This window comes from Apostichopus japonicus, chromosome 17 (assembly GCF_037975245.1).
Source record: "Apostichopus japonicus isolate 1M-3 chromosome 17, ASM3797524v1, whole genome shotgun sequence".
NCBI lineage: Eukaryota > Metazoa > Echinodermata > Holothuroidea > Aspidochirotida > Stichopodidae > Apostichopus > Apostichopus japonicus.
The window spans coordinates 3,327,167-3,341,985 of NC_092577.1; the positions used below are offsets into that span (position 1 = coordinate 3,327,167).

Here is a 14,819-nt window from a genome sequence, read left to right on the forward strand (position 1 = left end):
GGAGTATAGGGTGTAAAAAGGAAGTCTTGGGACAACACCTCACTTTATAACTTGGTGTGTATTCTTTAGCTTATATGTCTAAATAAACAAACAAACAAATCGAATCAACATAGATGCATTCTTTGATTATGAGGATCCGAAAGACAGGGCAAGGGACAGTCTACGCAATAATGAAAGGGGTGGGAATAGGGTTAGGATGGGTACTGTACTGTACTATACTGTACTATACTGTACTTTACTGTACTTTACTGTACTATACTGTACTATACTGTACTATACTATACTGTACTGTACCATACTGCACTGTACTATACTATACTATACTAGACTAGACTAGACTACACCACACTATACTACTCTACACCACACTATTCTTTACTATACTACACTATTCTATGCTATGCTATACTTTACACAGTCTGTTATTATCTTTAATTTTGGATGAAGACTATGTATGGTGTGTGACCAAGGTGGGAGAATGACATTGTCCTGCCAAGCGAATTGAAAACGCTGTTAAACGCCATCAGTAAAGTCTACCACAAAGTAATTGATAAAGTAAGCGTTATCATCAGCGTTATTATAAAAACGCACAGTTTAGTCATCCCCAAATCCCACATTGTACATTTAACTTGCTGGTTCTTTAAAGGCATTCTTCCGAAAATATTACTCCAGGTGGCCAAAATGACGTCACGCGCGTCCTCCAATCTGTGTCGCCCGACCAGCCTGTACGTTGCCGGGACAACAGGGCTGAAGATCACGCGAACAGCTAACCGAGGGTCGGAGACAAACAGAGATGCAAGAGAGGGGTAGCACCCGATCTTAGTTGCTATGTTGTCCATGTAGCGCACGGCATCAACCTGAATGATCGACGAAACGACTGTATTTCAAGACTACGTAACGTCCGTAAATGATGACATTACGAAATTTTGTATTTGCACCTAAAAGCATTTATAATTTGTTAACGTTTATTTAATTTAGCTAGATACTTCAAATCCTTTTTGATAAAACGTTAACTTCGTCATAAACAGGTGTAATAGTTAATGATATTGAGAGGCGAAACGTGTGAGGTGGGCAACAAATGCTGGGATGGGGCGAGCGAAAAACTCTTTAGAGAATTTTTTTTAAAATTTTCTACTTTCAAATGGGCAGTATCTGGTAAATGGTACCATTAAGTATCATGTAATAGAAGATATTACAATTAAGTTGTTTAAAGTTCACGTTCACAGAGTCTGTCCTGTATAATAATTAATGTGAGTACAAAAATCATTAGTAAACAAATATAATAAATATATATATGAATTAATCAATCTCAGATGATTTTAAAGATGCAGCTCTCAAGGATCACGTTCCTTATTTTTCCTTGTCATTGGCTAAAGTAGTAAAGTAATGTGTTATTAGTAGAATCTCATCGCCCGTATAGGGAGGCGATGAGTTGCTATAGAAGTATGTTAGTGATCGGTGCCAAACGAGCCAGTCGCCATGATAATAACAAATATTGATAAATAAATGATTTTAACAATGTGATTTAGACTGTGCCATCTTCCACACAGTGTTTTTAAAGCTGCATACTTGAGTGATACCTTAATCATAATATGCTAATGATAACGCCGGTGCCTTCCGATCATATAAGGTCCCCAGTTCGAGTCACTCCAAGGTTAATGTATGTCGTCCAGTTACAAGGTTGTTGACAATTGTCAATTCCTAATCATGGACGTTAAATATGAATCTAAGAGCCTGACTTCGGTCAGCTTGCGGCTTTGATAAGCCAATGAGGCTTCTTCGCGAGTTCCTGCTTGCAGGAGGATCTAAAATACATACACACATACACATACTTTATATTGCGTTTAGCTATCCTATTAATCTGTTAACCATAATACTTCCTCACGTTAATGGTACCATATTCAATGAGTAAATCGGAAATAACACGCGCCCCTCCCATCTCAACCAAATAAAAACCCTCTAGCATTCAGAATGAAACTTGTTTCTTCAAGCAGCATATGTACAACGTTATCATTTGCAATGAGATTATAAACAACATTGAAAAAAATAACCAATTTATCTGAAACGTCTGCTCAATACTTTTCGACACAGTTCTCGTTAGCTAATGAATGGTTCAGAACGACCAAAAGATACCAGTTCTATCACATCTGATCCAAGTTTAAAGGTAGGACATCCTCTTACCTGACAAATGACGCGACCATATCTTGAACGTTCCGCCCTCTGTCTCTCTTCTACGTCAGTGAGCATTTCAGGAATAGAGGGCAGCATGCATTTTCCACTCCATACTTGCGCCACCCACCGTGTTTGCATATCCATGACAGTGATCGGAGAGCCAATTGTGGCAGTTCTGAAGAATCCAATGTAAGCTAATGTTGAGTGTTTCAGTTGGACAGGGAATACGAGTGAATATCGGTCAGCATCCGAAGTTCCTTTTGGAGGAATGAAGAGAAAACAGATCGTACAAAGAGAGAGCAAGGGAAAAACAGAAACAAAAAAAATATATTAAATGAAAAAAAGCGTTGCCTACGTCGAGATGGGTTTTGGCTGGGAAAGGTAGTGTCAAAACTGTTAACGTATTCCACTTTGACCTGATAATAAGGCACTCAATAAAACATAATGGAGACCTCCATGTTAGAATCATAAGAGATATTTCAAAAAGACATAGGCTATTACAGGCGCGTATCCAGGATTTTCTAACCCGGGGGGCGCGAATTACTATCTAAGCGGAGCGCCACCATCAGTTGGCGCGCAATTTGAAAATTCACATTTCTCGTGAATAAACTCACTTCAAAACATACCCATAATGTTCTACAAAATTTCATCTATGGACAACCAATATAGAAAAACTACCTTCAACCCCTAACAGACCGGTCAAAATTGCATGAGTAGAGGGAAGTGTTATGCAGAATGTTGGTCAGAAATTTTCGAAAATTCAGACACAGTTAATTTATTGGTGTACAAATATTAAACCTCTTATAACGGCTATTATAAATCTTGGTTGAAGGAAATGAAAAAATAGAAGATATTTCCGAAACCGAACACTACACACATAGGCGTAGGAGGCGCGGCGGCAGTGGCGGAGCTAGGGGTATTGGTCAGGAGGGGCGAGAATGGTCTGTAGGGGCGCTTTCGACACTATCTAAGCGGAGCGCCACCACTGGTTGGCGCGTAGCGCACAGACAAATTTTGAGTAAAGATACTCCCTAGATCGCCGGTAATGACCCTTTCAGGGCCTGGCTAATTTGCAGATAAACGAAGAATAGGGTGTCATCGCCAAATTACACCAACAAAATGTGAGAAATGTCAATAAGTAGATGAGAGCGCAATAAAAAAGTCAATAATCTAGAATAAGTAAAAAGTGGTAAAGAGCTGAAAAAGGCGCCAGCAGTCCATCTGAGTCCGTCAGGGGGCGCATCCGCCCCCCTGACCATATGGACGCTCCGCCGCTGCGCGGCGGGGGTGCAGCCCCTAATTCGCCATTACTAATGTAAAAGAAACTTTTGACATAATTGGACCTCCATGCTTTTTATACATCTACATGAGACATGTCGTTATTTACATTAGCATCCCGCGGTATACTGCGCAATTTGAACGGACCGTACGGTACATGATGGCACGCGATGTAATAACCGATGCTTGCTTATATGATATTGACATTGACACGTTGAACGCGCGCTTCGCGCGCGAAAATTTTGGTTATTTTTTCAGGCAAGTCGGACAGTTTTGAGGATTTTCATCCTGGAACGCCATTTTCATGCTCACTGATATGATGTGATATCTGCTGTTTGCGTTACAAATTCGAACAGGCGTGTAGCGAGGAATTTGCCAAGGGAGGGGCGAAGCCTGTAGGCAAATTATCTAAGCGTAGCGCCACCATAGGTTGGCGCGAAGCGTACAAGAAAATTTTGGCCGAAAATGCCTCCCAGATCGCTGGAAATGGCACTACCCAGGACCATTTGTTAGCGCGAAGCGTACAAGCAAATTTTGGCCGAAAGTGTCTCCCAGATCGCTGAAAATGACACTTCCCAGGCCTTGTAAGTTGCATCTAAGCACTTTCTATTTTGAAATTACTTAGCGATATCATATAAAAAAATGCTGAATGGGGGGGGGGGGCGGTCGCCCCCATCCCAAAATGCGTCATGTTCCCCGACGACACGGTCGAGTTCGAGACCAGCCACAGTTGGTTTCATAGCACAATTCTACACACGCGTTATGATAGACCATATATAGTATATATATAGATCATTAGTGAGAGAGGAAAATGGAAACGTCAAAAAGTGGAGTTGTCGGTGTAAGGGGTAGGGTGAGTCACACTTTTACGAAATCATTGATCCGTCACTGGCTACCCTTCAGCGCTGTAATGATGTCACTGTTCCTCTTTCTCTTCCCGGTGTCTTCGCGTTTTTCTTTTACTCCCTCCTTTTCTCCTTCTTCTCTCTTTCTTCTTTTTCTTTTCCCTTCCTTCCTCTCCTCCTCCTCTTTTTCCCCTCTTTTTTCCTTTTTTCTTCTCTTTTTTTTTCTCTCCTCTTTTTCTTACCCGGGGGGCGCGCGCCCCCAACGCCCCCCCTGGATACGCACCTGTATTAAATAACTTGTTCGTTATCTTTTCATTGGATCAGATTAGTCTGATTAAGTCGCTTTGACATTTCCTCAGAGGCAAGGGGGGGGGGGGGACAAGCACAAAAGAAACGGTTTGAAATACACAAGTAGCTTGGAACACTGGGCAATGAATAGAGTAGAACTATACCTAGCAACGGTCAGGATTCTAAATAGCAAGCCGTCCCGCAGACGGTAAAGAAGAAACAAAGGGCGGCAACTCTTATGCTCAACTTGCCAAACGGTATAAAACCAATACGATGCCCAAGTACAGTTCGTTTTGTTATTGCAAATTGTACTATGCCAGTATGTGCATATTTAACAGGGAATGTCCGGTTGGTACGCACGCGCAGTGTAACAAATATGGCGAAATACTCGAGTCAGGCTCCCCGATTCGCATTAGCTCGTTGTAAAGCAAACACGTGAACAAATAAACGTATAATGTAAGGGTTCACTCAGGAATCGACTCGAGATTCTATGTCGAAAACGCGGGTATTTCGAGGCTTTTCTTACCTGAGATAAAGATTTCCGCAGCAAAAGGGATTTGACTATGGTAGCCAGTACAGAACATAACAGCGTCTAAATCTTCAACTGTAGATCCATCTTGGAAGACAACTCCAGTATCCGTAAAATGTCGAATTCTTGGCTTCGGTAAAATATTACCAGACAACACTTGATTAATAAAGTTATCATTGAGTATCGCTCCGGTTGAACGTACTCCACTTTCAGAAGGAATATTTAGGCCCAAATGTTCACATCGGAACTTCTTATAACTTTCTCTTCGAATGAGACAGCTTTCAACCCAGGCCGGTAGTAACTGTATTAAACGCATTCCAAGAAATGAATCGAACGGCCAGCCGTTAGGACCAATCACAGGTGTGATGGAAAAGCCATTTCTACTACTGATATAGGTCTAAGAATAAGAATAAAAAGAATAAGAATTAAACTAAATTGAAATCATAATGTCGGATAATTCTGCCAAAGAAAGATAAAGTCGAAATACTTTTGGATATTATGGCAACAATAACTGAGATCCTTCCATAGATTTAGATTTTAAAAGAATAAACAAACTCAGCGCATATATACGCGCAGTAATTAATTTCACAAAATTAATTTCATAAAAAGAAGAATTTTGTGAGCACGAGGGAGGAGGGGGAGGGGGGGAGGGGTATCTTGATCATCCAGGGTGCTACCACGTTATTTTTCTTAATCAGTAGCCTATGTCTTAAGTATGGGAGTATGGTAGAGGGGCAGGAGGGGGAGGGGGGTTGTGAGACGAGGACACATCGATATAATAATTATTTGCCCGTCCCTTTGCTACGTCCTTTACTGTTAACATCATTTTTGAGAAAAAAATGATTCCTGGTGGCTTTCGAAACTAGTAGCCTAGTAGAAATTCTAATTGGGGGGGGGGGGGGGTGGAACACCAATCGCGCGCCTTCACTATACAATTTACTTAATGAGACTAAGGATCAATTCAGTGCGAAACCATTGTTTATTTTGATTACACTTATAATTACCTGTTTCGAGGCATTACTTATATCGGTTGCTATGTCACCAGCTGAAATTCCGCCACCTTCAAACAATAAAATGCGAGAGAGAGGAGTAAAAATTAAAACAAAAAAAAAGAAGAAAAGGAAGAAAATAATGATTAATTATTTAATTCATTAAGGTAATAAACATAACCTAAAGGATTTTGCCTTTAAATTTCCAATATTTGGTAGTTTAACAAATTGAAAGAAATCAGTTTTGTATACGTCTTTCTACCCGATAACAAAAATATGTTAATGTATGCCAAAATAAGAACAGTTTATATAATAGTGGTCGTCGCACCGATATGAGAACGCCTTCAAAAATTTACTTTCTTTATGGGGTCATTGGTGGTAACTCGAAGCGTTTTGCTGTACAAACCATATGTAATTTGACAGCGAATTTTCTTCATTTTTAACAGGATTTGAGGAAATGTTTGTTCGAAATGTTTTGACTAAGTTGGCGCTTTAGACTGGAGGTGATAGGTTACGGTTCGAGCACGGTTAGGCCTAACCCCAATTCGAGCTCTGTGGACAAAGACAGTGCCTTATAAACGTTTTATTTTGAAATGTTTGGGGAACATGTAAAATATGATTTTGTTTTGCTCTAATAGCATTAACAGACCCACTCATAACTCATTGCCTAGACAGTTTTCTTTTATAATAGCTTAAATTTCACAGGAGTATTGAAATATGGATTTGAGCATCCTATATGTATAATTACGTTACTAGTCGCAATGTAGTTGATCCGGTTACGCCAATGACGTCATATACTATCGAATGATCAACCAAATTTGTTTGTGCCCTTGGTCGGTGATTAATTTCCTTTTTGTAAATTTCTACATTGCTGTTAAAAATTTGCGCCCAAAAAGTGCGGAAAATATTTATCAACATGTCCAAAATGTTGTATTCTCTTTGCCTTTACAAGGCTTGAGTAACACGCTCTAAGGGGGAAAAAAGAGCAACAGGTTACACAATTGGAGGAATTCTTACGTATCAGATCAAGGCAAAAATGTCGTCACTGTATGAAGTTTTGATCGTATACTTGTTAAAAGACAACATTATCTAAATACATTGCAATATCTCTCGAACAACAGGGTTAATTGGTTACCTAGCAACAAGGTACTTTCGTATTGCTTATGCAATGACTACGAATTATCACACCCAGTTGGGACGATTCTTGTTTTCTATACTGTAGTGCCATGTCCCGCTTCAGAGCACTCGTATTGTCAGTACGAGTAGTATCAATATCACGTTTCTATCAGATCAAGGTTAGGAACTGTTTGTACTGTCAGTTCCAGTGCTTTGAAGCATGATATTGGAGTAGAGCTTAAGAGAGGTATTAGCATTAGGAAATTGTCCAAACTGGCTGCTTTATCATCGTTCTCAACACGGCCCTACATTTTTCTTACTTTTCAAGTGGACGAGCTTGTCCATGAATGTAACATATACCACAATTGTAATGTAAAACCGCCTGAAAGGCGATAGAGAACAAGTAATATATGTACCGACTGATGTGACTTTGATTTCGGCATTTTTTATTCAGTCATCATCATTCTTTTTTATGCTTGCTTGGATGTTGAAGAGGATGAAATAAACTACCGATGATATACACATCTGGAGGATTGAAGGTGATTTAAGGCGTTTTAGAAGTTCCTTGGTTCAACAGAAAGATTCCGCAGCGAGAGCTAACAGATAGGTTGGGAGCACTATGCTAAACAATCACCTCTTTCTAGTTCCAAATCTAAATATTCACGATGCTGAGCTGTAAGCCACCAGATATTATATGGTGGTTAAGAAATGTCAGTTGAAAAATATAACTTCTATCTATGGTCAAGCGGCCATAAAAAGGTGACGAAATTAGTCAATACAGCATTCATGGAGGTACGACCACCCAATTATCCACATCCTAGCTAGGAAAAGTCTATAGGTAATAATGTTATTGTCTGTGAAGGCATATATCCGTATGATGTGTTTTGTTTTGTTCATGGAAATGCCCTTTCTATATAGGATACCATCCTTTAATTTATGCCTATATAGCTGTGTTAATAAAGTGCACCTGATCACACTGATAGCTTCGCACGACAAACAGCAGGAATGCGGGACTATTAGCCGATAACGACGGTTTTCCATCTGATAAATACAGGTTGATATAATACAAGTGAATTTCGATAAACTTGTAACATCGACCTATAAACCGGGTGTCTCTAGTTATTAGCGTTTAGCTTGCTATTTACTTTATTTGTTATTGCTTATAACAAAAACAATCCTATTTCAACACGTGGCAGCGGTAAGAAGTATATATACACATCATCACAAATGGTCTTTATAGTGACGCGAATTGAAGAAACAGTTTCAGTAAAGGCTGCGATAACTGATCACTTACGGTAAAATGGGATTACGAATATATGTAGAGCGCCACCCACTATGGACCTGCCAAAATGGCCGCTTATACGATGATTGTATAATTCTAAATATCTTTAAGAAAAGAAACACAACAAAAAAACAACAAAAAAACGAAACTCACCAACAACTAGTACTTTTTGATCGGAATATTTGGTATTTTCGCGATATGTACTCCCTGTTGATATTTCACCTTTGAAGATATCTTGACCAGGATATCTCGGTAAGTTCGCCCGAGAATGAACACCTGTACAGATCATCACTGCATCGAAAAGCTCCTCGCAGTACCCGCCATCTGAACGAATCCTTATTCTCCAACGTCCAGTCGTTTCATAATCGTCAGTTGGATAAACTGTCGAGACCTCAGTGTTAAACCGTATGTACTGAGATAGGTCAAATTTTGTAGCATAGTCCTAATGGAAGTAAAGTTAGAATATGAGGGGAAAAAAGGAAAGTCAACAGTCGAAACAATTTAAGCCACGACGCAGATGCTGGTTTCTGGGAACCGGAGGACGAAGGTTTGAGTCAGTTCCATTCCCTTGATTACGTCAGTTCCGCTAGTTCATGTTTTAAACCGCCATGACGATATCTTTGCGGCCCGAGGTTAATTAGGGGGGGGGTGGGGCGGAGAAGCACAGATAACGCATTATGTATTCTCATTTTATAATATGCTTAAGGAAAGATGAATCCTAAAGAAAGTGGACTCGATAACGTGAAAGTCAATTAGGACCCACGTACATGACAGACCACTCAGTTCACTTGTTTTGAGGTTGTGAAGCCGCCCTATTATGAGTACACTTAAGCTAATTCAATTAAATCCTTTGATTCAAACTTGAGTAAATCTATTGTAGATGTAGGCCTTATTGATTGGCAGTAAGAAAGCGTCATAGTAAATGTAGGTTATTACCTGAAAATATTCCAGACATTTTTGCCGAGAAACGAAGGGTGTCCACTCTTTGGGACAAGGGAAATCCGTGAATCCAAAGAAGGCTTTACTGCCGTTGGTTTTTAAGCAGTTATACACAGCTGCAGCTTCAGGGTATTCAGTCTGGCTGATATCCCGATATACCCATATTCCTCCTGCGTGGAGTACGTAGGAGAATTAAACAGTCGGTTGTTAAACCGAACAAAGTTAGTTTTTGGATAACAAAATTTGCATCTTTACAATGATGAATTAAGCGTTATACTGTTAAGGGTAAATAAAATATATCTTTTTAGTGAAGCCTTTGTTTAAGATAATTAACAGTGCCGTGACCGAGTTCAGGAGATTCATCCAGCTTGCCAGAGTCCAGCTAGTCCGTGCCAGTTTAATTCGAGTCCAGTTTGCCCAGATCCAGGTATTCCGATTCCAACTGGCTCGGGCTAGTAGGACTCGAGCAGCTGGATTCGAGCCAGCTGGACCCGAGCCAGATAAACTCGAGCCAATTGGACTCGAGCCAGCTGGCTAGAGCTAACTAAACTCGGGCTAGTTGGACTCGAGCCAGCTGGACCCGAACCAACTGCACTAGAGCCAGTTGGACACGGATACCTGGATTTGAGCTAACTGGATTCCGGTAGCCAGAGTCAAGTAAATTCGTGTCCGGTTAGCCAAGTTGTGGCTAGTCTGAGTCCAGCTGGCCCGAGTCCAGTTTATAGTCTGAGCCAACTATATAAGTTCAATGTTCAGCTGTAGTTTGTGTGTATGATCAGTCCGGGTTTAGCTTGCCTGAGTCCAGCTAACTCCAATACAGTTTGTCAGAGTACAGTCAGCAGCAACTTTGTTAAACAATGAAAATCGGAATATCTATTTAAGTCTATTAATTATACTGCTTTTTGGGCTGCTTAATTTGATGAGCTTAGGCTTTTTTTGTAATCGTTATTATCATTCCAACATCAAGACTTACATGCAAAAGTATACGCGGATTTCTCAGGGAGTTCATCAGATTTCAATTACCTTATAAAATCAGATAAAACTTGTTATCAAATGTAGAGGGTATCTGGCAATAATAGTGACACAACCAGCAATTTTGGTTGCTAAGGGGTATTTTCCTTTAGCAACGAGATACGATGGTCAAACGCGGTATGAAAGTACAAATAATGCTGATTACAGGAGACATGTTAACAGAGGAAAATATCAAATACTGTTGCTAAGGACTGATAATGCTCTCTGATCTGTGAAGTGAAGTTTGTGGTAGGCAGTGCCATTAAGTGACGTTGCTTTATGTAGGTGAACCTCTGCACGCATTTTATAGGACATTTCCGATGATATCGTGCGAGATTTTACTAAATGAAACAAGAGGGCAATCCATGGAGTTGTATATTTCATCTTTCCCGTGATGGAAGCATTGTTGGGTTACTTCTGAATGCATCTGGTTGCTACCTTCAAATTTAAAATTTGTCCCATTATTCTTTACATATATCTTGTGGTTTCATGCCTTTCTCCATACTGACAAGCAGGTAATGGCTAAAATACAAGTTTTGAGGTATTCGACCTTTGACCTTTAACCTCTGACCTTTGAACTGTAACGTCACCAATCACGCGGGCACGGCCAGGCACCTACCCAGCAAGTTTGAAGTTGATCGGAGTTCGCGACACATTTTTATGCTCACTCTCTTTCTAACTCACACACATACACAGGCGCATCCTAAAATTTATGATCTAGATTGAAATACAATATCTCAACTTCCTAAAAGTTACGCTCTTACCAGTAACATATTAGAAAACCCACTACGTCACGACCAGGCCTCTTTAAGCTTGATTAATATGCCGGGGTTTTTAAGCGGTTGCTACAGTGATGCAAAATCAGGTTTAGAATGCCTCGACTGATGGAATTACGAGTTGTTTTAATGGTAAGTAGTAAACATGCGAGAAACTTGCTGGTACAGAGTTTAGCATTATGTCAAACTGTGTGTATTGAAAACTTTATTTCTTTACTTAAACCAATGTTTTTTAATTGATACGCAGGCCAACGTTTGCTTTTTTAAATAGAAAAACAAAACGAAACAAAAAGCAGAACGATAACGATATTGAGGTATTAAGCAAAATTGGAGACTAGATACAAAAAAGACACTTTTTTGGGTTCACTTTCATAAGTTGGCGGTTTTTTTCCTATTTTAATATAAAAATGTCCTTTATAATGCAAGCAAGTACAAATAAAAGCATGGTTAAGTAAGTGAGTTGAGCTTATCTTTCTGTGATATTATGTAGCCTTTAAAGAGATGTAATTGGGTTTGGATTCTTCAGAAAAGAAAAGTTCAATTAGTACTTAATTGAACACTTTTATGTTCTAAGCAGTTTAAGTACTAGTTTCGCGAAGTTTTATGGTCTATGGCACCCTCCCTGTCGTCCAAGTCATTCCGTAGAAAAGGACATTCCTTAATGTTTTGCCCTTGCACCTTGTGTCGGAAAAGGAACTGCAGGGCTATTTTTCCTTTAGACTTATTAACAGTATGTATGCAAACTATTATTTTCTGCGATAATATAACGAAACCTTTAGTTTTTCTCTGTGAATATTTAGGAGTGTTAGCTCATTGGTTAACGCCGGTGCATTTCAATCATAAGGCCCGAGTTCGAGTCACTCCAAGATTAATGTATGTAGTCCAGTTACAGAGTTGTTGACAATTGCCAATTCATAATCACGGACGTTAAATATGAATGTAAGAGACTGAATTCGATCAGCTTGCGGCTTTGATAAGCCAATGATGTCTTCTTCGCGAGTTCCTGCTTGCAGGAGGATCTAAAACACATACATAAATAAATACATACGTATTAAGCACACGGGTACACGCCAGGTGTTACCAACTTACAGCTACCATCCGCAGGGCTTCTTTCAGTGAAGCGTGAACAGTTGGGCGAGTTTTGTTTGCTTGGGAAATCGTAATCTACTTAGCAAACAATTAGAGTGGTGTGATGCAAAATAATGGGACAATCTTTCAGCAGATATTTTCTCCCTTTCTAGGTCTTTTATAAATACTTCCCAGCTAGGGAATACGAAACAAGCGAAGATAGAGCATTGTTTCACGTAAAGGTCTAAAACGTTTTATTTTTTGTCTACAGTAACTTCGTCGTAGAGTGAGTAATGTTGACATGATAAACATTCAATTACTTAACTTAATGACGTCAACTCCATCAAGGGATGTGGTTGCGGAAAAAATAGTAAAAAAAAAATCTATAAATGAACGATTTGATAGACAATAAATTGATACTAAAAGTGCCTTTTAGCAAAAATCTAGAGTTTTTCTTAAGTAGATATTGCAAAACGAAACGAAATGATTTTACATTTTGATGATGAAGTTTACCTAACTGGTCGGTTCTCTCAAATGCAACTGGAGTGAATCCCTCTTCCAGACAAGCTTTAATCGCAGCTAACCCACCCGCCCCAGCTCCGACGATTCCAACGCGTTTCCTATCCATGGTATTGATGTGACCAGAGAGAATAAATCAAAAATTGAGGCATGCAATGAAACTAACGGCATATATGATTAAGAGCTTTTTGTAACACGAGCTTGACAGAGAACACACAAGGAACTTGCTGGTATTGAGTTTAGCATTATGTCAATATATGTCGATATAGTAATTGTACTCAGGCGCGGCGGAACGGGAAAATTATTGGGGGGGCTAATATGTGGAGACTATCTAAGCGGAGCGCCACCATCGGTTGGCGCGGAGCGTACAAGAAAATTTTGGTTTTTTTAAACCCCACAGATGGCCGGAAACGGCACTTCCCGAGTGTTTTACGCTGCGAATACCTAGCCCTAAAACATGGGTCTCAATGTTTTCACAGATTTTTACGTGCAATCTGAGAAATTGCAGGCTTGAGACTCTCAAGCCTGCAGATTGCACGTAAAAATCTGCAAAAACATTGTAATTTGTATATTCGATGGTGTTTTAAGAGAGTATAGCTATTACTCGACGTGTACTCGCAAAGACGTTTTTGAGTGTAGTAAATTACTACTTGCAATTAAATGCAATAATTACAAGGGCGTCGGAAGCTATTTTTGATTGGTACGGCAGTTCAGAGTGTGGCACTTAATCATAATTATCATAACTATCATAATTATCGGGCGGACGTAACTACGCTACGCGCCACCATGGTTGGCGCGTATCGTAATGAAGAAGATTTTGAAAATATGCCTCCCAGATTGCAGGAAATGGCACTTCCCGAGCTTGAAAACAAGACCCCTGCCATGCCAGAGTAGTCACATTTAGCCTACTTGCCGTCGTTATTATTGAAAATTATTGAAACATATACCTCCGAGATTTTGTGTTTTCCATTTTGTAGTCCTACTTTTTTTTCTTTTTTTTTTGCGTCATGAATATTGGTCCGGCGTTCGCCGGACCTGCCCGTACCGGCTCCGACGCCCCTGAATTAAATTAATGTCATAAGAAAAAACAGAAAGCATTTCTTAATGTCAACAAATGGGTAATTCCAAAACCATGTGCAGTTGCCAACAAATTTCTATGACCTAGCACTGTCATCATGTCATGAATGCATGTACCTTATACAGTACAGGTGAAATGCTAATATTGTGTTTTTGTTCGTTTAATAATTGATTGCGTTTATACATAAAGCCATGTTCCACACCTTGCGTGTACTCGTAGTGTAAACGCAAATGTTGATGAGTGTAGCGTTTAGCTTATTACCCTCTTATTTAAAACACTAATTTTCGATGAGGCATGATACAGACAATCAATTATCATATTTAATTATTACACCCATATAGTATACGTGTGCATCGGACAGATCGACAAGTATGCATTAAAAAATGTGCAGATGCACGTTCGGAGCCTTGGTAAATATTGGGGGGGGGGGGGGGCTTATCATGCATTTGCCCCCTCAAGTTTTTCATTGGGGGGGGCTGAGCCCCCCTCCCCCCAAGCCCCCCCGGTTCCGCCCCCCCGGTTCCGCCCCGGTTCCTTCATAAAATCACATCGATTCCTTCCACAGCACCATCAAATTCACCTCTTATTACTCTCACCAACAGGTTACCTTCCTCGATGTGACTGTTCGCAAGGAACACGGTTCTCTCTCCACTGACTTATACACCAAGCCCACAGACACACACCAGTATCTCCATTCTTCTAGCTGCCATCCCCGCCACTGCAAGTCTGGAATTGCCTACAGTCAAGCACTTGCTCTTCGTCCCATTTGCTCTAACAATTCCTCTTTCATTCGTCATACAGATGTTTTAGAAAAACACATTTTTTTACCAGGGGCCATAGTGTCTATCCAGATCATCTACATTGGCGGTGATGGTCAATAAGGGAAGCGATTGCGACCACAGGCTCCCTCTGGTTGTTACTTTCCACCC

At 40.0% G+C, this 14,819-nt stretch overlaps 1 protein-coding gene across 1 annotated transcript; it reads right to left on the reverse strand.

Annotated features, from left to right (window-relative positions):
* Positions 1–63: 63 nt before the first annotated feature.
* LOC139984065 (flavin-containing monooxygenase 5-like) lies at positions 64–12,950 on the reverse strand. The gene is made up of 7 exons (XM_071997742.1): positions 12,807–12,950; positions 9,436–9,608; positions 8,653–8,941; positions 6,117–6,172; positions 5,110–5,509; positions 2,182–2,429; positions 64–857 (listed from the first exon to the last, which is right to left on the reverse strand). The coding sequence occupies exons 1-7, from the start codon at positions 12,919–12,921 to the stop codon at positions 534–536; spliced, it is 1,605 nt and encodes a 534-aa protein (XP_071853843.1). The 5' UTR covers positions 12,922–12,950; the 3' UTR covers positions 64–533.
* Between the last annotated feature and the right edge of the window lie 1,869 nt (positions 12,951–14,819).

Coding starts and splice junctions, on each gene's coding strand:
- LOC139984065 (XM_071997742.1), bottom strand. CDS start 12,921: ATGGATAGGAAACGCGTTGGAATCGTCGGAGCTGGGGCGGGTGGGTTA. Junction 8,942..9,435: donor AATGTCTGGAATATTTTCAG/GTAATAACCTAC, acceptor TACTTCCATTAG/GACTATGCTACAAAATTTGA. Junction 858..2,181: donor ATGGTCGCGTCATTTGTCAG/GTAAGAGGATGT, acceptor TCGATCATTCAG/GTTGATGCCGTGCGCTACAT.